Below are 27,329 nucleotides of genomic sequence, written 5' to 3'. Positions count from 1 at the left end.
CATTTTCAAAGGGAAAAATCCCTTTGAAAATGGGGCCTGATGGATTTTTTTTTTCTTTCCTTGTCTGGTACCAGTTCTGCTTATTCAAAGTTAGAACTAAATGTGTGTGCAGCAGGAAGGGGATTCCCACGCCTCCAGGAGAAATACTTGCTGTGAAGCAGAAATGAGTCCAAGCTCCTTTGTGGCAGCATACAAGGATATTATACTTGAGGAAATGGGATAGAAAATAAGAAACATTGCATATACAGTTACATGGTTCTGTACAGGTGATTTATGCTGGAATATTACCGGCACAACAGGCAGGGAGAAAGATGGAGACTCAACTCACAAATATAGGTTTCATCCTACCTAGGTAACCTTGCAGACCACCCCCCTCCCCCATAGTGTCAGGTGACATGACTAGGAGGGCTATTAATACTTTTCTGTCTGGAAGATGGTCTTCTGCTGTCGGTCTTCCAACAGTGCAAAGTATGCACCTCCCCGCGAGCTGTCCTCACCCCTTTTTTAAAAATGGGGGAAAGTACATGTGCTACGAACAGTGTAGATACTTGTGCATGCGGTGAAGGGGGTCCTATAATCCAAACACATTTTTATGCAGGTAAACATGGGTCTACCTTTGTGAAATGCTTTGATTATTAGCCCCAGACGTAAGCAAACAGCTGTCCCACTGGCCTCTTTACTTAGGGGTCCATTTTCAAAGGATTTAGGAGGCTAAATTGGCCCCCTTTAAAAATTGACTAGATCTGAGTACATTAGTTAAGTCACCTAAAAAGTGAGTGAGTGTGCAGGAGGGGGAAGCAGCAGGGCTAGGCTGTCTTCAGCGTTGGGCACTTAAATGTAGGTGATTGAATTACAGGCTTACATTTATTAACCTCAGTTTCACAGAAATTCCCTACATTTAGGCAGCTAAAACTTAGGAAACTAAATGAAGCATTGAGTGTTTTCTGAAAAATGATGTCCTAGTCTTCTACTTGCATAAATCATAATTTATAGTGGGAAAACTTTGCTTCAACGGCAACACAAATATACATTTCCACTTTTTAGCTCAGAACAGAGCCATCCTGATTTTTCTAATCTATCAATCAGCGTGAGCATATATTTACAGACCGGCACTGAATAAGGTACCATTAGTTGGAGACATCCTCATTGCTGGCAAGCCTGATAAGCATTAGTGTAGATAGGCATTCTCAGCACAGAAACCCTGTTTTGTCAACTCACTCAGTGGGTTTGGCACCAAGATGTGATAAAACCAAAGATGCTATCTGCTAATGTGAGCCAAAGAAATGCTGGTGTGAGGCAGAAAACTGTTATTATTATTTAAAAAAAAAAAAAAAAAGAATGATCTGTATCTCTTGAATTCATGCATGAATTTGTTTATTTGTTATTCCCCAGAGAAACAGAAATCATGTTAGGATTGTAATCTCTTGGAAGATGCCTTGTGAGTTTTTTGGTGGAGGTCACACAGCATGATCATCTCTCCCTCCCTCTCTTCTCTCTGTAAATCTCTCACTTCTCCATGTTCTTTCTTTTCTTTTCTCTTGAGCCCTGTCTTCTTTTTCAATGAAAATAAACTTCCAAGGAGAATTTCTTGCCCTTAAATCTTCCACAGGAGGTGCTGTAGAATAGGAATAAAACACTGCAGCAGGAGCTTATGCAGTGAGGTGTTTTCAATTTGTAAACCGCATAGAACTTTGGATTCTGCGATATATAAGTATTTTAAATAAATAAATGTAGATGTCGCTGGATCAAAAACCATTACACAGTCAGTGACATCACAAAGCCACTCTGATCAGGAATCTGTTAATTTTGTGATTCTCCGCCTGCCCTGCCCCCATCCCATTGTTTCTACATGTCTAAGCATACTTCACTCTAAACTGAGCCCATGAGTGATTGTTCATACATTTCGGCGCAGGTTTTACATGGTTGCTAACATAAATTTTTCTTTGTGCTATATACAAAAATGTAAAGCTAATACTGGCACTCAAAAATTGTTGGTTTAAAAAAATTGTTGCTCACAAGAAAAAAAAATTGCACACACTGAGTCACTCCTTGGAGGGCACATTATATCCAAGGTTGTGATCTGGAATATCCCATCTGTTTGATTCATGGGGGGAGAACAAGGTTAAAATAAATCCAAACTCTCTTTCCAGGGGACTGGGGAGGGAGAAGGAAGGTTGGATAACCAGTCCTGAACCTAGTTCAAATAAATCCAAGTCATTTGTGTATTCTCCCAGCTTGGGTATTTTTTTATCTGGCTCCGAAGGAAATATTCACTTAAAGCTGAATTTTAAAAACTTGGTGTGCGCCACAATCAGGAGATAGGTGCGTAGGTAGGACATGTGCATGCCTACCTGATTTAAAAGCTGCAGACATGCGCACACAAATCCTGATGCGCGAATATCTCACATTGGAGAAAAAAGGGGTGGTCTGTGGGCATTCTGGGGCAGGGCCAATAGATGAGCCCACAAGATCCAGTGCCGCGTAACTTTACTTCTGCTATGGAGGAGGGGTAAGTCTGGAAAAAAAAATGTAATGGCATCTTTGAAGTGTTTGAGGGGTCTGGGTTTATTGGGAAGAGTCCAGGCTAAAAAACTAGGGGTGGTTTGGAGGACCTAGCTGAACACTGGGCAAACTGGTGGACGAACTGGTGAAACTGGTCATTGGTTGGACGCATGTCTCTCATGAAATACAGGCAGTTGTGTGGCCATAAACTGACCTACGTTGCTGAGCGCACACAAGCTTAAAATTAGGAGCACATATGCACGCACCTAGGCTGTTTTATAACATGCATGCACATGTGTGCATGTTATAAAATTGCTGTGTCTCTGGGCGCACAACCACATGCATGCATATATGTGCGCCTACGTACCCATTTCAAAGCTACTGTCTTAGGTCTGAAATATTCAAATATTTGTATGCTATGAATATATTTGCCAGTACTTGCATAAATCCAAACTACATACTGACTTTTCTGATTTACAGTAGATCACAACAAAGACTGATTATCTTAACAAATTCAAGACAAAAGTGTGACGAACAAAGCCTGGTTTTGAACCCAACCCAGCGCGAACAAATCTACGCCCGATTTTTAGGGATGTGCAGCCAAAACGTTTTCGTTGCATTCGTGATACGTATTCGTGGGGGTAAATTCCGTTTCATGCGGAAGTATGGAGAATTCCATAAGTTGTCGATCTGTAAATACGTTACTACGGCGAGTTAAATTAGTGTCCCAGCTAAAATTAAAATTAACTACAACCCCCCACCCTCCTGACCCACCCAAGACTTACCAAAACTCCCTGGTGGTCCAGCGGGGAGTCAGGAAGCCATCCCTGCACTCGTTTGCCAGTTTCATCACGGCGTGTCACAGGGGCTACCGGTGCCATTGGTTAGCCCCTGTCACATGGTCACCGGCGCCATCTTGTGCTCCTACCATGTTACAGGGGCTGACCAATGGCACCGATAGCCCCTGTGACATAGTATGGGCAAAGGCTATCGGCGCCATTTTGAGTCCTGGCATCGGACGGCAGGTCGCTCCGGGACCCCCGTTGGACCCACAGGGACGTTTGGCCAGCTTGGGGGGGCCTCCTGACCCCCACAAGACTTGCCAAAAGCCTAGCGGGGGTCCAAGAGTGACCTCCTTCACGCCGGCCGTCCGATGGCAAAGGCGATCGGCGCCATTTTGAGTATTGGCATCGGACGGCTGGCGTGAAGGAGGTCGCTCCCGGACCCCCGCTGGACTTTTGGCAAGTCTTGTGGAGGTCAGGAGGCCCCCCCCAAGCTGGCCAAAAGTCCCTGTGGGTCCAACGGGGGTCCCGGAACGACCTGCCGTCCGATGCCAGGACACAAAATGGCGCCGATAGCCTTTGCCCATACTATGTCACAGGGGCTACCGGTGCCATTGGTCAGCCCCTGTCACATGGTAGGAGCACAAGATGGCGCCAGTGACCATGTGACAGGGGCTGACCAATGGCACCGGTAGCCCCTGTGACCAGGCTATTGGCGCCGTGATGAAACTGGCAAACGAGTGCAGCGATGGCTTCTGGACTCCCCGCTGGACTACCAGGGAGTTTTGGTAAGTCTTGGGGGGGTCAGGAGGGTGGGGGGTTTAAATTTTTATTTAGGAGGCCGAATAAAACAGATATCTGTTAAATACGTGGGGGGTCGCGATACGTTTCGCCTCTCCACGTATTTAACAGATAGGACAAAATAAGTTGCGGATTACAAATACGTGGAAAACGGATGCACATCCCTACCGATTTTATAACATGCACGAGCTGCCACGCGCATGTTATAAAATTCAGGGTCGGCGCGCGCAGGGGGCACCTCAGAAGGAACTTTTTTATGGCCTCCCACTCCTTCCCCTCCCTTCCCCTACCTAACCTTCCCCCAGCCCTAACTAAATCCCCCCCCCCTACCTTTGTTGAGAAAGTTACACCTGCCTCGGGCGCACACCAGCCGGCTACCGGCGCGCCATTCCCCGGCCCGGGGGCTGGTTCGGAGGCCTCGGTCACACCCCCGGAATGACCCTGGGCTGGCACCATGCCCACAGCCCCGCCCCCGGAACGCCCCCAAATGCCGCACCGCTCCCGATACGCCCCCCCCCCCAAGCAAAGCCCCGGGACTTACGCGCGTCCCAGGACTTTGCGCACGCCGGCGGACTATGCAACATAGGCGCTCCGGCGCGCAAGTCCCCTGCATGCAGGGCTTTTAAAATCTGCCCCATGAGTGCAATTTTCAAACTTTGGCCAGTGGGGCAATGACCGTGCACACTTTGTACCCCTGGGCTTTGTATCAATTTTCACAGCTGAAGTACTCACAAACTTTTACTTTGAAACTTGCCATGGGTACAAAGTATGTATGGCTGTTTGTGCCATTTTTTTCTGTGGGTAGATTTTTGCAAAGATTAGAAAATGGCACCTAAATGCGTATTTGTCTTTCCCTGATCTAAACCCGCCCCAAGGAATGCCTCCTTCAGTGCCATTAAATGGAAGCATGGTGTTCTGCAATGTAAAGACTTTTAGCCAGGTTGAAGGAGGGCAGTTTTTGAACAGTCCGGTTCCGTGGGTAAAATACTTTTTACCTACATAAATTGCTTTGAAAATTGTCCTCCCTTTATACCAGTTTCCAGATTTTTTTAGCTTATTTCTCCATTTGTCCCGCTATTTTCTTTCTTCTGTCTTCCCTTTGTGTTATTATTTCCTTGTCTCCCTCTTTCCATGTTCTTTATTTTTTCCAATGGATCTTCTGTTCTATTTTAAAGTGAGCAGATCTGCAAATAATCGGCATGGCAGCAGGGCAGATCTTCCATTCTGCTAAGGACATAGCTCTATTTGAAAAAGGGAAAGAATAATTTCTCTCCTCCCTTACCATGATACTGTGACTTTTGCATCCCCCTGCTTCATACTATGATGAGCTACAGAAGAGAAGCATGTGCTGATTTTTAGAGCAATACAAGACCCAGACAGCTAGCTAGCTAGTACAGAGTGTTCAGGTCATGGTATTCTTGTCATTTTCCTGGTGGTCTGTCCTTTATATATTTTATGATTCTTTTATAACAGCTATTAAATAGTTTTCGACACTATCTGGCTTCCTTGAGCAATATTTATGACTTTTGCAGAATAGTCACACAAAGGCCATCAATTATTGAGGAAATGTAGGTACACCACATTGAGTCAGCACTAATATATATAGTGGTCAAATACAGATCACGTGGAGGTACATATTCAATAGCTGCGTGGCTCTGCAAGTTAGCTGGTTATACTTACCTGGTTAGTGCTGTATATTCAGCAGCACAGATGTGCTGCTGAATATATCTGGCTGTCTTAAAGTTATCTGGTTATGTATAATTGGCTAACTTTAGGACAGCCTTTTGTCCTGACCAGAGTTGGTTAGTAAATCAGCCAACTAAGTGGCACCTGTTGACTGTAACGGATATTCAGCAGTGACACTTAGCCGGCTAAGTGCTGTTTTCAGTATCGGGTTCGTGGATTCCTTTTGAGAGAGTATTTGCAAGAAGTTTGTTTAATGAGGAAATCTGTGATATTGTACATTGCCAAGCAAAAGGGAATTGAGAAACTATTGCACTTATATTTCAAAACAAATATTTTTTCAGGTAGTTATTAGATATCTCCTTCCTCCTCAAGAGTCTGTTGTGACCCTTTGCAAAAAGCAGGAATTCCCTTGTATTTTTTCCATCTTTCATGGAGAAAATACCCAAGTGCAGGAGGAGACTTAATTTGCTTTTCAGCAACCTTTTGTGTACCTACCTTTATTCTGACCTTCAGGTTGTTCCTTCATGTCCCAGGTTCTCTAAGAGAACATTTTATTTCTGTTTCCTCTCCCGCTTCCTGTCTAAAGAAATGATGACTATGCTAATTTTTGCATGGGCCATTAACTATGAGAGCGCTCATGAGGACCAAAAGCTGGCAACTGCAGTTTCCGTTTTATGTTTAAAGGCTAGAATGGTGTCATAACTCTGCCTTGCTCCTTATCACTCTTTTTTTGTTTTTAGATGATGACTGCACCAATTCCTTCACGCCCAATCAAGTTGCAAGAATGCACTGCTACTTGGACCTGGTGTACCACAGTTGGCAGCCTACCAGGAAACCATCTCCTGTTGCCATCAATCCACAGATTGTGGACCGCACCCCTACCTCTGTCACCCTAGAATGGTTTCCGCCTATTGATGGACATGTTTTTGAAAGGTGAATATAAGCTATGCTGTGTTCCTTTTTTGCAAATTTCTTCCATTTTGGCTAATGATATTGTCAGATGACTCAACTGACATTATTTCAGAAGCTACCATCACAGGGTTTGTGTGTCAGGTCTCAGTGTCTGTCTAGCCTTCTCTATGTTAAACCTCTCTGGAATTTGTTTATCAGATTAATACACAGAGATAGTTGAATTAGCAGACATTTGAAATTCATGAATAATAATGCTGTTTCTTTCATTCACCCTCCCCCCCAGCACACACCAGTTCACAAATGCAGGAATTAAGTCAAAGAACATTAGTAGTTGAAATGAGGACCTTTGTAAAAGTTATGCACTTTTTTTAAGACAGAGATTTTGAATAGGGTGACATTTAGTTGTGGGTGAGGGAGAGGAGAAGCTGAAAATCTGAAAGGATTTGTTGTTTTTTATCTCTATGAGGGAGAAGAATTGGGGAAGAATGGCCAAAACACAAGATTAATTTGGAAAGGAAGATTAAAATAACAGATAGGAAGAATCTTGAATTTCCATGGATTCTGCCACAAAACCCATCATTTTCCTACAGATATTTCTGAAACTTGGCTAGGTCCATTTAAGGCTTTAAGATTGTCCTATTAAAGTTACAAGATAAATTTCAGATTAATCTCACAACAAAAGATAATCTAGATCATAGAGGGCCCATATCATAGTAACATAGTAAATAACTGTAAATAAAGACCACTTAGCTCATCCAGTTTGCCCAACTGAGGTTCTTTCTTTGGTCTTCTTTCACATTGGGTAGATGAACATATAACTTCCCATACATAAATCACTGTGTTTTTTACATGACCTTTTAACCCTTTTCCTACCACTGCCCTCCATGTCTGACCCAAGAATGTCCAAAATCTGTTACAGGGCTGACCTCCACCATCTCCGCTGGTAGGCTGTTTTAGGTCTTGTCATCTTCCTTTTTGATACTAAGACCAATATGTAATCCAACACCCAGAGCCCTTTCTTTATCTTATTGTCAAGTTTTGTAATAATCCACACAGGCACCCAAAATTAATTAGGCTGTTGCCTCCATGAACACTGATAATTGGATTTTAATCATTCTTACTCCATTGAATGTTTTGAATTTCATTAACAGTTTTCTCTATACCACCTCCACCAATAATCCATTCCATGCATCCATCACCCTTTCCATGAAGCAATATTTTATTATGCTGCTCCTGAGGGTACCCATTTGCCCTCCACCCCACAGAACCTTATTTCATAATCTCTTCTAGAGAATTATTTCATCTGAAAAAGGTTTACTTCTTGTGCCTAAGTTATTCTTTAACGTACACAAAATTCTAGTTGACGTCTCACCAATGACATGCATAGATTTATTATCAGCTTCTTTTTTTCTGCTGGTTATGTCTCTCCCTATGTGCTTGCACTATAGCATCCTGCTGACTCTGGCCACCACCTTATCACACTGTTTGAATACCTTGAGACCACCAAACACTATTATGATATCCTTTGATGTATAGTAGCTATGGGATAGATAATCAAACTGCCATGGTCTGGCAAATCCCGCTGGTAGTGTTTTACCTGCAGGTTTTGCTGCAAAAATCAAAGCAAAACTGTGGTGGCTGTTTGCTTTGATTATTGCCCTCCTCAATAGCATTCACATAAATTTGTGCAGATACATTTTTAGGCAAAACAATGTTTATAGATTTCTTTATCAAAAACTATGCATGCAATTGTCTTTTCTGGCCTAATCCCATCCCAGGAATACCTATTAAAGATAGAAGGTATCTTTAAAGATATTCCTGGGATGGGATTAGATGCATTACCTGTGTAGAACGTGGGCAATAATCCAATAGCCCATTTCCACAGGTAAAAAAGCATTTTACCTATGCAAATGGCTTTCATTATTACTTGCCTCATGTCCAATATATGCTCTATAGGTTTGTTCATTAGACTAAGGATTTATAAACAAATTATTAATATTAGTGTTTCCATATCTTTACTGTATGGAGAGTACATGAGTATGTTTCCTCAGTATTGATGTCACATGTCATTGATTATCACTTCAGTGCCAGTAGTATTTATGCATCAGGTTCTGTGCACCAACTGCTATTATTAGTGCTTGCTTATTTGGAATATTCTCACTCTGAAACTTAGTTTACCAAATTTGTAATTCAATGGTGCACACTTGATTTTTCATTAGCCACAGATTAATCAGTAAGAAGTAAGAGTAACTTTATGAGGAGATTCTATTGTTCTGATAAAAGGACATGTTTGTTTATCTACTGTTCCACTGTTACTAAGTTGATGTGTTTTTTTTATTGTTGTTGTTTTCTCGGGTTCCTAGAGAAGTGGGATCAGCATGTGACCTATGTCTGGAATCAAGAGTCTTGATGCAATACGCTATCAAAGCCTCATCACCGATGCCATGTGGTCCATCAGGACACTGGAGCCCACGAGAAGCAGAAGGTAGGTTGAGGAACAAGATGAGATAAAGGGGTAACAGCAGATAACTGCTATAGCTTCATGGAATATATTTCAAACTCATTGACGGGAAATGTAAAAGAGGATTGTACTACAGCTGCCTGTGAGTGCTCATTCTTACTCTAGAGTACAAAGCTCAGTGACAAGATAAGACTATTGTTCTCCAGTTTCAATAGGAAATACATAGAACACAGGAACGGTGAGATCAAGTACAGAGATACAGAGAAAGAGATGAGCCTCTTAGTCCCAAGAGAATGATGCTATTTCAGTCTCTCTGGAAAATGAACTGAAATGTAAACTGAAAGGGATTTCCCAAATGGAATCTTGTCCCCTGTCAAGGAAGACATGCCATTGAACTGTTAATGAAGATAGATGAAATTTGATGTTAATAAGATACTGCAAGAGCCAATACAACTACAATGAGGAAAGGGACTAGAAGATGTTGGGATCCCTCATGCTATGAATATGCTTGATTTGTAGAAATAAGGGACAACAAACAAGGTGTATTTGTCTAACTCAGGACATCTAGAACTCTGTTCATTTCATCAAGTCAGTGAAGAAACAGTGCAGTTTAAATAGTATAGAGTCTGCTTTAGAGGGAGGCCATCCAAGGTAATTGCACTTAAGGGGATAGCAAACATTTAAACAGTCTAAACAGCTATGAGTTAGACCACACAAGTGGTAATTTGTGTCAATGGGACTAATGCTCAGTACATCGGCCACATGGCCCTTGTCTGATCCCCAGACCTTACCCCAGTTACATGGCTGGGGCAAGGTCAGGTCGGTGCCATTTTGGAAAATGGTGCTGACCAGGCGGGGTGCTAGGGGGCATCCTGGTCCTGATGTGGAGGCCTACCTGAAATTAAGATTCAGGGGGTGCAGGAGGGGGGTTGGGGGGAAGGTGCTATTAGGGGGGGGTCAGGGGTGGGATGGGGGTGGGGTAGGGGCTGGGACCCTTAATTCTTTTTTTGACTTGGGGGTGAGAGGTGGGAATGGGAAGGGGGCAAGGACTCTATTGTTGACTTAGGGGGGCTGGGAGATGGGTATCGGAAGGAGGCTGGGACCCTATTTTTTATGTTTTAAGTTCTAGGGGGAAGCAGGGCCATAATGGTCTTTGGGGGGAGGGGGGCCACTGCCAAGTGCCTACATTTTTACAGTTGGCAGCTCCGGGTTGAGACAGAGGTCAGGAGTCACCCCTGCTCAACCTCCCCATTTGCTGCAATGTTTTGCTGCCACTTTAAATGTACGGCAGAAGCCTCGGAACCCACGTTAGGATTCTGGGGCTCCTGCCACACATTTCAAATAGGTTTAGTTATTTTATCACTGCTGACAACCTTCTCGACTGGCTACAATAAAATATTTACATCAAATTGACTGGAAATTCCCTTCTTTGCATGCATTTGCATTATTCATGCATGCAAATCACAGGCAAAGGTCATTGTAATAGGGAAAGGAATCTGGGTGGAGAGATGCAAAATATTGCTTATATCATGCGTGATATAACATGAGTTAGAGCACTACCGCAGCTTAATGTATCACCTAGTTAGCTTGGGCCAAAGAGCTGTCCTAAAGTTAGCCAGATATATAATCAGTAGTATGGCTGCTCTATTGAATATATCTCCAAAGTTAGACCTTTAGATAGGTAGAAAAGCCCTTCAATCAAAAATAGCCTTAGGACATTTGCTCAAACAGGAAAGTCTTAAGGCCCATGTGGAAACTTTGATAGCTCATTTTGGGGCCGATGTAATAAGACCCGCGCTGAAATGTGCACTGATTTTTCTGGTCGGATTTTTTGGCGCGCGCAGAAAAAACCAGCAGCAGTGCGGGATGTAATAACAACCACACATGCTAATTAGATATGTGCATAAAATCCACGCACACCAAACATATGTGCCATAATGCGCACAGAAACTCGCATTCATGGCCCTATGAAATGAATTGCACAGACATCCGCATGGAAAACCATGCAGACATCCATTGGCATGTGAGCACCCATGATTGATTCTCGGGTCTAAAGCCTTTCTGTTTTGAACAAATGAATAAATTAGTGGTCCGGAAGTTGATGTGAAGGGGGTAGAGCAATATGTAACTGCTTCTTCATCAGACTCTGACTGCTGGCGAGCGCGTGAAATGCAGATGGGCGATTCTGCCTCATTGAAAAGCTGCCTTCTCTCTACCAATTCCATCCACTGCTTGATTGACCCACATAAGTAACAAAAAACTGGTCTCCACACCGGCGCTTTCAAGTAACTCCTGCCCTGACCCAGGTGATTAAAACCCACATTAAAAAACTCGCACTAATCCAATCTCTCTGCCAGCGTGGCTCCCTGCATTGCCCTTTGCATGCCATTACCATCACTTCTAACAACTTTAAAAACAAAAGTGAGAGCTTTAAAGATAGTAGATAATTTTTATTATCTCTTTATAAGTTTTACAAAATTATACAACCAGTATACTGCTTTTAAGAAACAAATTGTAGGATCAAACAGAATAGTCACATTGCATTAATTAAGCATACTTGTTTTTTTTTAACAATCCTGCAAATTTTAGTCCAGAAAAACTGAAGAGAGAGTCCCATTTAAAAAAAGAAAATAAACTAAATAACATTACGCAAACAGGCGGTTCAAGAAGCAAGGAACAGCATATTCCATCCATAATGTGGGTTATCATGTTGGGCCGACCCCTCTGGAGGACATACAACAGAAAGATAGAAAGGCTAATACCTGGAAGAAATCATAAGAAATATAACAAATGCTTTGATATTTTATTATACATTTACACAGAAACCGTAAAACAAAGAAAGCCCTAATCTGTGTGTGTTGAGGACAGAACAGTAAAAATTGCTTCTTCTTTCTCTGTGTTACTTACAGTACATCATGAAACATACACATTTTTTGTTCAGAAACAATGCAACTCTGTGTTTAAAGAACATTTTCAAATAGCCATTCTTTGTCTGAGTCCAGAGCAAGTTGGACAGGGACCATATCTGACTTTTCAAGAAAAGTGATCAGATTTAAACTATTAAGGGGCAGCTATTTCTCACGTTTTGGCCTTCCAGGGCAGGAGTCGCTAACTTCAGTCCTCAAAAGCCACAAACCGGCCACGTTTTCAGGATATCCATAGTGAATATGCATGAGAGAGATCTGCAAACACTGCCTCCATTGTATGCAAATCTATCTCATGCCAGGCCTGCCTGTGGGTTTGTAGGGGAGGGGGGAGGGGGGAGAGAGAGAGAGAGAGAGAGAGAGAGAGAGAGAGAGAGAGAGAGAGAGAGAGAGAGAGAGAAAGAGAGACTAGCTGTAGTGCCCCAACACTAGACAGGTATTTATATCTCTATGGGAGGCCCACCGAGTAACTCAAGGTGAGGTTTAGGTATTAGTGTAGGGGTTAGGGGCCACTTTAACATTCAAAGTGAAACGTATGAACAGAACAGTGCTCTCTTGTGAAGATTTGATGACCCTCGGAGAGAGAAAACTCACTCAAAGATGAGATTTGTGCAATGTTCTCTCAACCTAGCTTGATGTTAACCAGGTAGAGAGTCCATCAAGCTAGGTTGAGAGAACATTGCACAAATCTCATCTTTGAGTGAGTTTCCTCACTCCGAGGGTCATCAGATCTTCAAAAGAGAGCACTGTTCAGTTCGTACATCTCACTTTGAATGCCAAAGTGGCCCCTAACCCCTACACTAATACCTAAGCCTCACCTCAAGTTACTAGGTGGGCCTCCCATAGAGATATAAATACCTATCTAGTGTTGGGGCATTACGGCTAGTCTCTCTCTCTCTTTCTCTCTCAGCACAAGCCATCCATTGCTTCTACCATGTGACAGGGGCTATTAGTGTGCCATTTTGATTAGTGGCAGCCAACGGCCCGACCCAGGACCACCAGTGAATTTTAGGAGGGTGGGGGGGTTGCAATTAATTAAATTTGAAGGGGGTAGGTTTAGGGTTTTTTTTGTTTTTTAATGTGCCCTTTCTCCCCCCCTCCAAAACAATAAGAAAACCACACAAAATTTTGTGGGTTTTCTTATCATTTGGTTGTCCCCCCCACCGAAACACGACAAAATAGGAAATATCGTCTCTATTTCCTATTTCGTCACAAACAAATGCACATCCCTTCAATAAACATGCTTAATATCACATCTAGCAAGATAATTAACAGGTGTAAGCTGGAAAATGTACACAGGCTGTCTATTAAAATTGCAACTTATCTGCACAAGTGTTGGTCCTGCCCTTGGACCTCCCTATGTGTGCACAAAAGTGAAAGTACATGTATATTTTCAACTTTTATACAATATGGAGTACAGGAGTAGAGGCTACTTATGTGCGTATATGCTAATTTTTACACACGTAACATTTTGAAAATTCACCTATATGCTTGGAGCCACAGCTGTTGGAGTTGTCTGAAGTTATACCAGGTCTTGACTAACACAGATCACCTGATCGACCAATTACTATACAATAGGGGTGTTGCTAGGTACATAAAACATCCGGGACATGGACCCAGAGGTCCTTCCTCTTTGCCATGTCCCCCCTCCCTGCTTCCTGCTCCCATGATTTTGATAATTAACTATGATTTTTTTAAACCTTCTGGGAACAGTGCCTGAATGTAATCTACTTTGAAGTGCCTGAACAGCAGAATATAAATCAAATAAATAATAAATAAACATTTAAATTATTTGATAACGTCATTCAGTCAATTATTCTATATAGATATGGGAGTGGTCTGGAATCTATACAGGATGAGATAGAATTTCATCAAACATCCTGCACCTCCATTTCTGTAACACACTCTGCATCCACAGACATTCTCTCTGCAACTTACATAGGAATTTCCCCTTACAAATCACCATAAAAAAAAAAATGCAATTCTAATTCTAATGGCTCTTCAATAACAACCTTTCACTGTCAGACACTTTTTGAAGTAACACAAAATCCTGCAAAAAAAAACACAAAATAGAACCTATGTAGCAAACCTGCTATGCAGTTGCCCTGCCTAAGAAAGAGAAGCAATACAAATATTACTACAGACCCTAGTACACCAGAGAGAATGCTATAGATTAGGGATGTGAATCGTTTTTTAACGATTAAAATTATCGTCCGATAATTGTAATATCGTCTTAAATCGTTATAGAACACGATACAATAGAAATTCTAACGATTTATCGTTAAAAATCGTTAAATCGTGTTAGTGCGCACTAACTCCGAGTTAGTGCGCACTAACTCGAGTTAGTGCGCACTAACTGAAAATGATACAAATTGACACTTTCCAGGTCAGTAAAGGTCAGTTAGGAATGAATATGTGTTCCTATTGGCTGGCTGCCCTCTTATTTATTGATGTTAACCAGGTTCCCACTGAGGTGATGGTTGGGGGGATGGGAAATGGAAATGGAAACTCAGGAACACTAACAGAAAATGATACAAATTATTGACACTATCCAGGTCAGTAAAGGTCAGTTAGGAATGAATATGTATTCCTATTGGCTGGCTGCCCTCTTATCTATTGATGTTACCAAGGTTCCAACTGAAGTGATGGTTGGGGGGATGGGAAATGAAAACTGTTGGTAGTTGACAAAAAAAGTAATGTGATCAGTCAATATGACTAGAACCTGTGCCCTATTCCTGATACCAGGGGTGTTGTGATCTTCCTGCACTCAGTGCCCTATCCCTGATACCAGTCTGAGACAGCTCCCTCCCTGCATTACTAGTGAGAGGCTGGCTTCACAGACAGGGGGGAGCTGCCTGACCCTCACTCCTGACTTCCCCCATGTCCCAGCTAGTGAATGATGTGTGGGTGAGGGGGGGGGGGGAGGATGGTGAAGTCTGAGACAGCTCCCTCCCTGCAGTACTAGTGAGAGGCTGGCTTCACAGACAGGGGGGAGCTGCCTGACCCTCACTCCGGACTTTCCCCATGTCCCAGCTAGTGAATGGTGTGTGGGTGAGGGAGGGGGGAGAGGATGGTGAAGTCTGAGACAGCTCCCTCCCTGCATTACTAGTGAGAGGCTGGCTTCACAGACAGGGGGGAGCTACCTGACCCTCACTCCTGACTTCCCCCATGTCCCAGCTAGTGAATGGTGTGTGGGGGAGGGGGGGGGAGGATGGTGAAGTCTGAGGCAGCTCCCTCCCTGCATTACTAGTGAGAGGCTGGCTTCACAGACAGGGGGGAGCTGCCTGACCCTCACTCCTGACTTTCCCCATGTCCCAGCTAGTGAATGGTGTGTGGGTGAGGGGGGGGGGGGGAGAGGATGGTGAAGTCTGAGACAGCTCCCTCCCTGCATTACTAGTGAGAGGCTGGCTTCACAGACAGGGGGGCGCTGCCTGACCCTCACTCCTGACTTCCCCCATGTCCAGGCTAGTGAATGGTGTGTGGGTGAGGGGGTTGGGGGGAGGATGGTGAAGTCTGAGACAGCTCCCTCCCTGCATTACTAGTGAGAGGCTGGCTTCACAGACAGGGGGGAGCTGCCTGACCCTCATTCCTGACTTTCCCCATGTCCCAGCTAGTGAATGGTGTGTGGGTGAGGGGGGGGGGGAGGATGGTGAAGTCTGAGACAGCTCCCTCCCTGCATTACTAGTGAGAGGCTGGCTTCACAGACAGGGGGGAGCTGCCTGACCCTCACTCCTGACTTCCCCCATGTCCCAGCTAGTGAATGGTGTGTGGGTGAGGGGGGGGGGGAGGATGGTGAAGTCTGAGACAGCTCCCTCCCTGCATTACTAGTGAGAGGCTGGCTTCAAAGACAGGGGGGAGCTGCCTGACCCTCACTCCTGACTTCCCCCATGTCCCAGCTAGTGAATGGTGTGTGGGTGAGGGGGGGGGGGGGAGGATGGTGAAGTCTGAGACAGCTCCCTCCCTGCATTACTAGTGAGAGGCTGGCTTCACAGACAGGGGGGAGCTGCCTGACACTCACTCCTGACTTTCCCCATGTCCCAGCTAGTGATTGGTGTGTGGGTGAGGGGGGGGGGGAGAGGATGGTGAAGTCTGAGACAGCTCCCTCCCTGCATTACTAGTGAGAGGCTGGCTTCACAGACAGGGGGGCGCTGCCTGACCCTCACTCCTGACTTCCCCCATGTCCAGGCTAGTGAATGGTGTGTGGGTGAGGGGGGGGGGGAGGATGGTGAAGTCTGAGACAGCTCCCTCCCTGCATTACTAGTGAGAGGCTGGCTTCACAGACAGGGGGAGCTGCCTGACCCTCACTCCTTACTTCCCCCATGTCCCAGCTAGTGAATGGTGTGTGGGTGAGGGGGGGGGGAGGATGGTGAAGTCTGAGACAGCTCCCTCCCTGCATTACTAGTGAGAGGCTGGCTTCACAGACAGGGGGGAGCTGCCTGACCCTCACTCCTGACTTTCCCCATGTCCCAGCTAGTGAATGGTGTGTGGGTGAGGGGGGGGGGGAGAGGATGGTGAAGTCTGAGACAGCTCCCTCCCTGCATTACTAGTGAGAGGCTGGCTTCACAGACAGGGGGGAGCTGCCTGACCCTCACTCCTGACTTCCCCCATGTCCCAGCTAGTGAATGGTGTGTGGGTGAGGGGGGGGGGGGGAGGAAGGTGAAGTCTGAGACAGCTCCCTCCCTGCATTACTAGTGAGAGGCTGGCTTCACAGACAGGGGGGAGCTGCCTGACCCTCACTCCTCCGGGGTATTGTGATCTTCCTGCACACAGTGCCCTATCCCTGAAACCAGGGGTGTTGTGATCTTCCTGCACACAGTGCCCTATTCCTGATACCAGGAGTGTTGTGATCTTCCTGCATGCAGTGCCCTATCCCTGATACCGGGATGTGTGCAAGAAGATCCCAACACCCCCGGTATCAGGAATAGGGCACTGTGTGCAGGAAGATCACAACACCCCTGGTAATAGGGATAGGGCACTATGTGCAGGAAGATCACAACACTCCTGGTATTAATAGGGATAGGGCACTGTGTGCAGGAAGATCACAACACCCCTGGTGCCAGGGTTAGGGCACTGTGTGCAGGAAGATCACAACACTCCTGGTATTAATAGGGATAGGGCACTGTGTGCAGGAAGATCACAACACCCCTGGTGCCAGGGTTAGGGCACTGTGTGCAGGAAGATCACAACACTCCTGGTATTAATAGGGATAGGGCACTGTGTGCAGGAAGATCACAACACCCCTGGTGCCAGGGTTAGGGTACTGTGTGCAGGAAGATCACAACACTCCTGGTATTAATAGGGATACGGCACTGTGTGCAGGAAGATCACAACACCCCTGGTGCCAGGGTTAGGGCACTGTGTGCAGGAAGATCACAACACTCCTGGTATTAATAGGGATAGGGCACTGTGTGCAGGAAGATCACAATACCCCTGGTATCAGGGTTAGGGCACAAGTTCTAGTCACATTAACTGATCACATTACTTGTTTTGTCAAGCTACCAACTGTTTCCATTTCCCATCCCCCATATACTGTCAGTGGGAAGCTTGGTAACATGAATAAATAAGAGGGCAGCCAATAGGAATACATATTCATTCCTAAACTGACCTTAACTGACCTGAAAAGTGTCAAATTGTATCATTTTCAGTTAGTGCACACTAACTCCCGTTAGTGCGCACTAATCGGAAAAAACGATTTTTAACGATTTTTTAACTAAAAAATCGTGCCTAACACGATTTTCTTGCCCTGCCACACGATTTCTATCGTTAAGACGATATGGAAAACGATTCACATCTCTACTATAGATCCCTACACAAACACTACATGCAGCAGATTCCCTCACCTCAGCCATGCATGCAGATCACAGACCAACCTCTTTATCAGAGCTTTCCAAACTTTTCATGTTGGTGACACACTTTTTAGACAAACATAATTTCGTGACACAGTAATTCAGTCTACCAGCAAACCAGAAGTTAAAGGTTAAACGAACAAAATGTATTTCAACAATTTATGTATGTTTCCTTAAATATATACATAAATAAAATGTTTCACAACACAACCTATCTCATAATAAATATTTGCAGGCTTCCACTTCCTCCATGCTGATCTCGTACATTGTGAGATCGGCATAGAGAAAGTGCTACTCTTGCACATTCCCAAAGATTACATGTGCCAATCACTAAAAAGTAATTTTTTTTTTTACCTTTGCTGTCTGATCTTAGTTTTCTAATCGGTTGGTCACAGGCTTTTTTTTCCACCTTTCCTTTCTTGTTTTTTTGCCAATTCCTTTTACAGGGTCTTTTTTTCTATTTCTTTTCTCTCCATCTGTCTTCCCTCAAACACACAATCAGGTTCTCATTCTCACACGCTATCTCACACATTCTCACACACACAGGCTCTCACTCACATGCAATCTCACACATCCACAGCTCTCACTCTCACATGCCTCTCTCTCATACATACATACATACTGTCTCTCTTGTGCACATGCTGTCTCACTCTCACACACACAGGCTCTCTCACTCCTACATGCTCTCTTGCTCAAGCACAGGCTCTCACTGGCACATGCTGTCCCTCTGCACGGGTTACTGAAGGATGGGCTCTTCAGAGGCCCTGATCTTCCCTGGCCGTGACATGGGATCTGCAGCGGCCCTGCTATCGGGTTTCCTCCTCTTCTCGGGCTGCCGCGACGTGGGATCCGCAGCGGCCCTGCTATCGGGTTTCCTTCTCTTCTCGGGCCGTCACGACGTGGGATCCGCAACGGCCCATTAATGCTGCTCTTCTTCTGTACGCAGCAGATGCTCCTCCTCCTTCCTGCCCACGCGGCTCCGGCAACGTTTTTCTTCCAGGGCTGCACAGGCAGGAAGGAGGAGGAGTGAACGTGACCCTTTTCTTTGGGCCGTGGTGATGTAAGCTCCACCACTGCCCGCCGATCTTCCTGCTATAGTTCCCTGCTTCTGCCGGCCCTGTGGACCGGGCGACACACCTCCACACTACAGGCGACACACTAATGTGTCCCGACACACACTTTGGAAAGCTCTGCTCTATATAATATAAAATGAGAGACAAATTAAAAACAGAAACAGGCAAACAAAACTGAAATGGAAACCCCAAGAAGCTAGACTCTGTAGGCAGTGTAACACCAGAGAATGAGAAACAAATGCATTTCCTCCTAAAATGAGCAAAATACAAAGAAATAAGAAATGCACGTTCCCAAAGCTGACAAATTCCATGTTTTAAAAACAGAAAATAAAATATTTCTACCTTTAACTGTTTGGGCATTTTATTTTTTTAGATTGGGTTGGGCTTGGTCTCTCTTTTTGTCTTCTCCTATGTTCTTTTCTAGAGTCATCTTTCCATTTCTCTCTCTCCTGTCTTCTTCCCTCCCTGCATCTGACATTAATCTTTCTCTTTCATCTTTTATCTCAATTTCTCTTCTTGAAAATCTTTGCTCCTTCTTTAATTTGTACTACTTGGTTATGGAGCCTTTTCTTGATCCTCTTTGTTCTTTGGCAACTTGTAAGCCAAATGACACCGTCTGCTGGGGTTGTGGCAGCGTTAACTCCAGTGCATTCACCCTAGCGGACGGTGCCATTTTGATGTACGGCAATGTGTATGGCAGCATATAAGATAAGTGTGTGTATATATATTTGAAATATAGTTTTAAATGCAGCAAAAAAGAAAAAAAAGAAAAAGTGAATATTATAAGGACCAATGATTATGTATAAAGCGAAGAAGGTTGGTTGACTGGAAGTGCTTATTATGAAGGTTCAACTACTTTCGGTGTGACTGCGTTATAAGTGGGAACAACTTTGTTTATTGGAGATATACTGAGTATAAGAAGTGACCCAGATACACATTACTCTAAATAGGGTTGAGAATTCATCCACAGCCCTTCAGGTGGGAGGGGCTGATGAGGGATGGAAAGCTCATGATATTACAGTTCTCTACAGGGACCTAGTGATATCTAGTGGCCAACCCATAGGGGTACCACAGTAATAATAAATTCATAATATCTTGAAGAATCTACAATTATAATTGGTTCATTCTGTTCTCTTTATCACATATGGGTTTCTTCTATCATTCTTTTCTTTCAGGTCACCCTGATGTGGAACAACCTTGTAAATCCAGTGTTCGGACCTGGAGCCCTAATTCATCAGTAGACCAACACACAGTGCCACCTGCCTGTCCTGAGCCCCAAGGCTGCTATTTAGAACTAAACTTCCAGTATCACTTGATTCCAGAATCCCTCACCATCTGGGTGACATATGTTTCTACAGATTGGGATTCCACTGGTGCAGTGAATGACATCAAACTACTTACTGTTAGTGGGAAAGAGATTTCTCTTGGACCTAAAAATATCTACTGTGACATTCCACTAACCATCAAGCTGGATGTGAAACTCATCAATGAGGAAGTGTACGGAATTCAGATTTACACTTTGGATGAGCACCTAGAAATAGATGCAGCCATGCTCAGCTCAGTCCCTAGAAGCCCATTGTGTGCTGCCTGCCAGCCCATTCACTATAAGGTTCTTAGGGATCCACCTTTCAAGGATGGTTCTTCTGTCAGTATCTTAAATCTCAACAGAAGATATGTGGACAAGTAAGTACCAATAAAGTAAGAGGTGTACAAATCATAACAATGGAGCAAAATTAAGAAACTGCCTTGCAAAGATAATAAATCTTTGTACAACAAAGTCATCATTGTAGCTAGCAAATAGGTGCTAAATATAGAGGTCCAAGTTAGAATGGAGAGGAAGGAAATCTGTTACTGTTTTATGCTGTTTTCTCTTGTAAGGAACCATCTATTTGGATGATGAAAGAGTAAGGCATATTGATCCTAGCAGCCATGAACCCAAATTTTTGTATTAATTTGAAGCACTAAGACACCACTTATTTTCTGTTCCCAGATCCATAGCAAATCTTCTAATTCTCCGAGGACAAGCAAGATGGTAATCCTCAAACATGGGTGACATCAGATGGAGCCCTAATGTGAAAAACTTATGTCAAATTTTCTAGAATGTTGACTAGGCACCCTAAGCATGCCCAGCATGCCCTAAACCACATGTCCACGTGGGGTTCTTCTCCACTCTTTATTTTTCTGCAGAGCTGTAAGCCTAGTGGTATTCATGAGCTAACTTTGGCTGTTTTTTGGTCTTGTGAAAAACATTCCTCTTTTCTCGCATTTTTCGTGAGGGTTTTTTTAATTGTTCAGTCGCTGAGTCCCACTCAGTGCCCCCCCATAATGTTAGAGATTCTGGTAGGTTTCCTGTCGTGGTTGATTCCCCCACAGTGGTGGTGTCTTGGTGCCCACCAACCATTGATGCCCACCACCATTGATTTCAATTTTGTGGCCCTTTTGTTTCGCCCAACATGGCTATGTCCAGTTTTCAGCGATGTCCCTGGTGCCTGAGGACCATGTTCATCAGTGATCCTCATGAGATATGTGTCCTCTGTCCTGGAGCATTGATTGACGTCCAAGGTTGCCATTTATGCACCCAAATGACCCCAAAGGGTCGTCGGCTTTTACGCGACAAGATAGAACAGCTCTTCAGGTTGAAGAAGTCCAAGCCATCGGCATTTGCAGCATCGGCATCGATGGACCTGGGATTCGCACCAATGGACACTGCGCCATTGACACTGGCGGGACCATTGATTACATCTGTGCTATCAGTGAAAAGGGGCATCAGAGACTGACCACCGTCAATCTCCTTCAGGGTGAGGACATCGGGTTCCTCGTCATCGGCATGAGGGAAGGACTAGGCCAGGGGTCAGGAACCTTTTTGGCTGAGAGAGCCATAAACGCCACATATTTTAAAATGTAATTCCATGAGAGCCATACAATATGTTTAAAACTAAATACAAGTAAATGTGTGCATTTTATGTAAGATCACACTTTTAAAGTACAATAAGTCTCTGAAAATATTACACCAGGCCTTAAGACACCAATACATCTCCTATTAGGAAAACGGACCAAGTCAGGCTGCTATAGAGTCCTACACAGAAACTACACGCCAGCAGAAAACCTCACCTGAATCACGTGCTGTCCCTCACCTAACATGGAATAAAGAGACCAAAACGCATAACAAGAAGCATGCAGAAAAAACTGAATTGGAAACTGCAACAAGCCAGAGTCTCTGTATGCAGTGTAACAAAGGAAAAAAGAAACATCACCCAGCCTTATAAAACAAATCAAGTAATATAAAATCATCAGCAGTAAAACTGTACTAACAAAAAGAACATATTTCGAAACAGCTGATGAGTGGAATATCCAATAATTAAAAACTCATATAAAACATTTCCAGATACCAACAAAATATTTCAAAATAGCAGACACAAAGACCAAGTAATGAAAAATAAGAATACAAAAATTTTTTTGCTCTGCATATCTGGGAACGTTTGATATCCAGGTGTCCTGAGATTGTTCTGAATTAGCAGGAGGTGGGGTGGTTTTCTTGGAACTTTCTCCTCTCTAAGTCACATACCAGCACTCTCTCTCGCACTGGCTCTCAATGACACACCTATACACACATGCTCTCAGTACTCACATATACACATGTTTTTTCTCTCTCACTTATTTATATAGGCTCATAATTACACATTTACACACATGCTGTCTATCTTTTCATGCTTTCACACACACACAGGCTTTCAATCACATAAATACATGCTGTCTTTTTCTCTCACACACAGACTCTCATTCACATGCTTACAAACATGTCCTCTCTTTCTCTCATTTACACACAGGCTCTCAATCACATACTCACAGGCTCCCTCACCTAAATCAGCTCTCAATCACACACAGACACACATGATCTCTCTCTTACTTATACACACAGGCTCTTAATCATACATACACATGATTTCTCTCACACACAAAGGATCTCAATCATACACACATACTCTTTCACACAAACAGGTTTTCAATCACAAACTTACACTTACAGGTTCCCAATGGTAAACTTACATTCATGCTCTCTCTCTCTCACAGGCAGGCTCTCAATCACAGACATACTCTCTTTCACATGTACAGGCTCTCCATCATTCACATACATGCAATCTCTCACTCACACACACACACACAAACATGCTTGCTTGCTCATTCACTCTCTCTCTCCCCCACCCCCACCCCGGGAACTCGCGGCAGCAGCAGCCTCCTCCCAACGCTAACCTCTTCATTTTCAGCCCTCGCCGAGGCGGAGTCCCATCGGCCGCGGTTGAAGCTCTTCATTTTCCTCCGAGCCGCGCTGCAGTCTTCTTTTCTTCGGGCCGATGCCGAGCGCACTAACGTGGCCTCTTCTTGCCGCACAGGCACCCGATACTCTCCACTTCCTCTACCGGGCCGCGGGGGGGGGGGGGGCGGTAAGAAGAGAGCACACCGGTGCCGCTGACTCCAGCTGTCCTGCTGCGTTCCGCCCGGGCTGACAGCATTTTAAGCCCGGGCGGAGGAGGACCGGGCAGCAGCTGGGTCAGCGGGAAAGTGTGGCGAAACTTGTCTGCGAGCCAGATGCAGCCCTCAAAAGAGCCATATCTGGCTCGCGAGCCATAGGTTCCCGACCCCTGGACTAGGCCATGCATCAAGGGAAGCTGAAGAAGCATCAGCACTGGTCCCTGTTGATGCACAGTGCTGGGCAAGGAGATGCACCATCTCATGCTGCGATGCCTCTGAAATGACCCTGCAGCAAGGAGTGCCAGTCCTCCATCAGTGCTAGGGGTCCGTGACAGTCTCAACCAGTCCTGATGCCAGACACTGATCTGCCTCAGAGGTCTAAAGAAGATCTGGCCACCCTTCCTTCTTCGCAGTCAATGTTGGCATCGGCAATGTTCGAGGAGGAGCTTGGGTACCAAGTCCAGATGGTGGTGGATCGGGCACAGAAGGGCTTTGGTCCTGTGGCACCAACAGCACTGAAGCCAGTGCCGCCCATCCTTGTACCGCTGCTGGAGAGTTCAACGTGCTCATCAGTATATTACCAATCCAGCTGGCGTCATTTCCCGGGACAGCATCAGTGCCCAATGGGACACTAGTGCCTCCCCTACTAGTGCCAGTTCCTCTTCCGAGGAAGCTCCACTTAGGCCAGCAGAGATGCTGAGGCCTGCAGTCCCTGTACAGTTTTACTTGTGCAAGAACCTAGGGCCCCATCCCCTGTAGTTTACAGTGAAGATGAGGACCCCTATGATCCCTGGGGGGATGATGCTTTGGAGTCCTCCTCCAAAGGGCTTTGAGGGTCTCCCTTCAGACACTTTTCCTCCAGACGAGTGAAGGAAGACTCTACCTGAGGACTTGACTTTTGCAGGGTTTGTGAAGGCAATGGCAGAAGCCACCCCATTCCAGTTGTTAATAGAGGAGGATGCCAGGTACAAAATGCTTGAGATCTTCCAGTTCGTGGAGCCTCCTAAGGAGATCGTGACAGTCCCAGTGCATGAGATCCTTAAGGAGTTGTTGCTGAGGATATGGGTATACCCCATTAATAGGAAGGTGGACAGGGTCTACCTCAGCCAGGAAGCTGCCGGATTTGATAAACGTCAGCTGCCCCACCAGTCAGTGGTGGTCAAATCAACTCTCAAGATGGCCAAGCATTCTCAGACTCATTCCTCTGTGCCCCTGGGAAAGTACCACAGAGCGATTGTTGCTCTTGGGAGGAAGCTGTTTCAAGGTGCCATGCTTATTGTCTGCATTGCTGCCTACCAGCTCTATATGAGCCAGTACTCGCAGGACATCTGGAAGCAGGTGCATAAGGTGGCTGAGCAGCTGCCTCAACAGCAGCAAGGACAACCTCATGTTGCTGATGCATAAGAGCCTGGAGTGTAGAAAACATGAGGTCCGAGCGATCGACAATGTTTTTGAGATGGCATCGAGAGTCTCTGCAGTGGGAATCAGTGCCTGCGAATGGCACGGCTGCGGGCCTCGGATCTCCAACTGGAGGTACAGGAACAACCCTCTGACGTGCCATGTGCTGGGGAGAATCTCTTTGGCAATAGGGTGAGGGACTCAGTGGCCTAGCTTCAGGTCCACCAAGAAACACTCCAACAACTCTTCGTCAGCACTTTGGACCCATCCTCATCTTCTAGGAGGCTGGCAAGACAGGGACAAAGGAAGTCTTCTGTCACCAAAGGAAGTACTATCCTCTGCCCCCTCACTTCCGTGAATACCATCAGGGCTTCTGCAGCCGTCCCAGGCAGCAGAGAGCCCCAAAGCCCCAGCTGGCACCTCAGTCAAATTTCCCGGTTTTGACTGGGTCATAGGGAGCATAGGCCAGTCGCCTGTACCTGGGACATTGGACCCTCTGGTCAGGGGCAGACCTTGGTTCTTTGCCAACCAGTGGCCCAGTATAACCTCAGACCATTGGGTTCTTTCCATCGTCCATCAAGGGTACCTATTGAACTTATTGGGTGTCCCACCAAACTTTCCTCTGTGCCTGTTTTGGGGGATGGTAGCACATCAGGTTGTACTGCTAGCAGAGCTCTCCTCCCTTTTAAAGACTAGAGCGGTTGAAGCCATACCACCAGGACAAAGAGGGGGAGGATTCTACTCCAAGTACTTCCTGATTGCAAAAAGGAGTACTTCATCCCATCCTAGACCTAAGGGTCTTGAACAAGTTTCTAAAAAAAGAATAGTTCAAGATGGTTTCCCTGGGCACCTCGATCCCCCTTTTACAAAATGGGGACTGGCTATGCTCCCTCAATCTAAAGGACACATACACTCAAATCAAGATCTTCCCCAGTCACAGGAAGTATCTCCGACTTTTGGTGGGAAAACAGCACTTCCAGTACCGAGTGTGGTTGTTTGGGTTTGCGTCAGCCCCATGAGTCTACAAAATGTCTGGCCATGGTGGCAGTGCAACTCCGAAGGCTGGGAATGCTTGTTTTCCATTATCTGGATGATTGGCTGATCAAGAGCATATCTTAGACAGGGGCCACCAGGTCCATGCACTTGACCATCCAGGTCAAGTGTTCATCATCAACTACCTGAAGTCCCATCTCAGCCCATCACTTCAATTGGACTTCATAGGAGCCCTGCTAGACACGGTTCAGGCCAAGGCTTTCCTGCCTCATCAAAGGGCTGTTACCTTGATGACCATTGCGGCAGAGATTCAGCAGAGCCAGCAGGTATCAGCCTAGCACATGTTGAGGCTGTTGGGTCACATGGCCACATCCATCCATGTCACTCCCTTGGCACATTTACATATTCCAGGGCTCAGTGGACTCTGAGGTTTCAATGACACCAAGCCACTCAGAACCTTCAGAATTGTATCCGAGTCACCCTGTCTCTCTATACTGGGCCACTCATTGTACTGGGCCACTCATTGTCCTGGTGGCGAGTACTTTAAAATCTGGAAAGGGCAGATTTCTTTTCAAAGTCCCCCTACTCAAATTGTTCTAATCACAGTTGCGTCCACCTTGGGGTGGGGAGCTCATGTAGATGGGCTCAGTACCCAGGGTCTCTGGTCTGCTCAGGAACGCTCTTGTCAAATCAACTTCCTGGAGCTACAGGCGATAAGATATGCAATATGGGCTTTCAGGGATTGGCCGTCCAACAAAGTTGTCCTGATCCAAACTGACAACCAAGTAGCCATGTGATATGTCAACAATCAGGAAGCATGGGATTGTATCTCCTGTGTCAGAAAGTGGTCCAGATCTGGTCATAGGCCCTGTTCCATGGGATGGTGCTCAGGGCCATGTACTTGGCCGGGATGGAGAATGTGGTAGTGGGCAGACCTGGTCATTCACTACCCCCTGGTCTGGACCAGGGGGTAGTGAATCTGATATTCCGCCTCTGTCGAAGCTGGACATAGATCTGTTTGCATCCCCCTGCAACAGGAAGGTGCCTCTGTTTTGCTTCCTGTACAGGTGGGATGGCAAACCGGCCTTGGACACCCTTGCCCTTCATTGGGGCAAGGGTCTTCTGTATGCTTATCCTCTGATTTTCTTAGTAACGAAGACTCTCGTGAAGCTTCACAAGGACAAGGAGAATATGATCCTCATAGCCACTTATTGGCCAAGACAGGTCTGGTTTCCACTTCTATGGGAGTTGTCCATCCAGAGACTGATCAGTCTGGGGACTTTCCCAGTTCTCATCAAGCAAGATCGAGGCAGGTTGTGGCATTCCAGTCACCTGGGTGTTGAGATGTTAATCCTGCAACAACTTGATCTTTCAGAGGATGTGTCTCAGGTCCTGGTGGCTTCTAGAAAGCCTTCCACTAGAAAGTCCTATGGACTGATGTGGAGGAGGTTTTCTATGTGGTCTGAACAGAAGGTCTTAGA

The 27,329-nt window shown here is 45.4% G+C and overlaps 1 protein-coding gene across 1 annotated transcript in view; it reads left to right on the top strand.

Annotated features, from left to right (window-relative positions):
* The window catches only part of PAPPA (pappalysin 1), a 611,319-nt gene that overhangs the window by 178,988 nt on the left and 405,002 nt on the right, over positions 1-27,329 (top strand). The window contains exons 5-7 of the mRNA XM_029613956.1: positions 6,512-6,704; positions 9,047-9,168; positions 20,163-20,670. Coding sequence (XP_029469816.1) covers positions 6,512-6,704; positions 9,047-9,168; positions 20,163-20,670 — 823 coding nt within the window. The remainder of the gene's footprint in view (positions 1-6,511; positions 6,705-9,046; positions 9,169-20,162; positions 20,671-27,329) is intronic.

The sequence above is a fragment of the Rhinatrema bivittatum genome, chromosome 8, assembly GCF_901001135.1.
Source record: "Rhinatrema bivittatum chromosome 8, aRhiBiv1.1, whole genome shotgun sequence".
In the NCBI taxonomy this organism is placed as follows: domain Eukaryota; kingdom Metazoa; phylum Chordata; class Amphibia; order Gymnophiona; family Rhinatrematidae; genus Rhinatrema; species Rhinatrema bivittatum.
The sequence above is the reverse complement of the archived record's forward strand: the minus strand, read 5'-3'. Positions and strand labels throughout refer to the sequence as shown.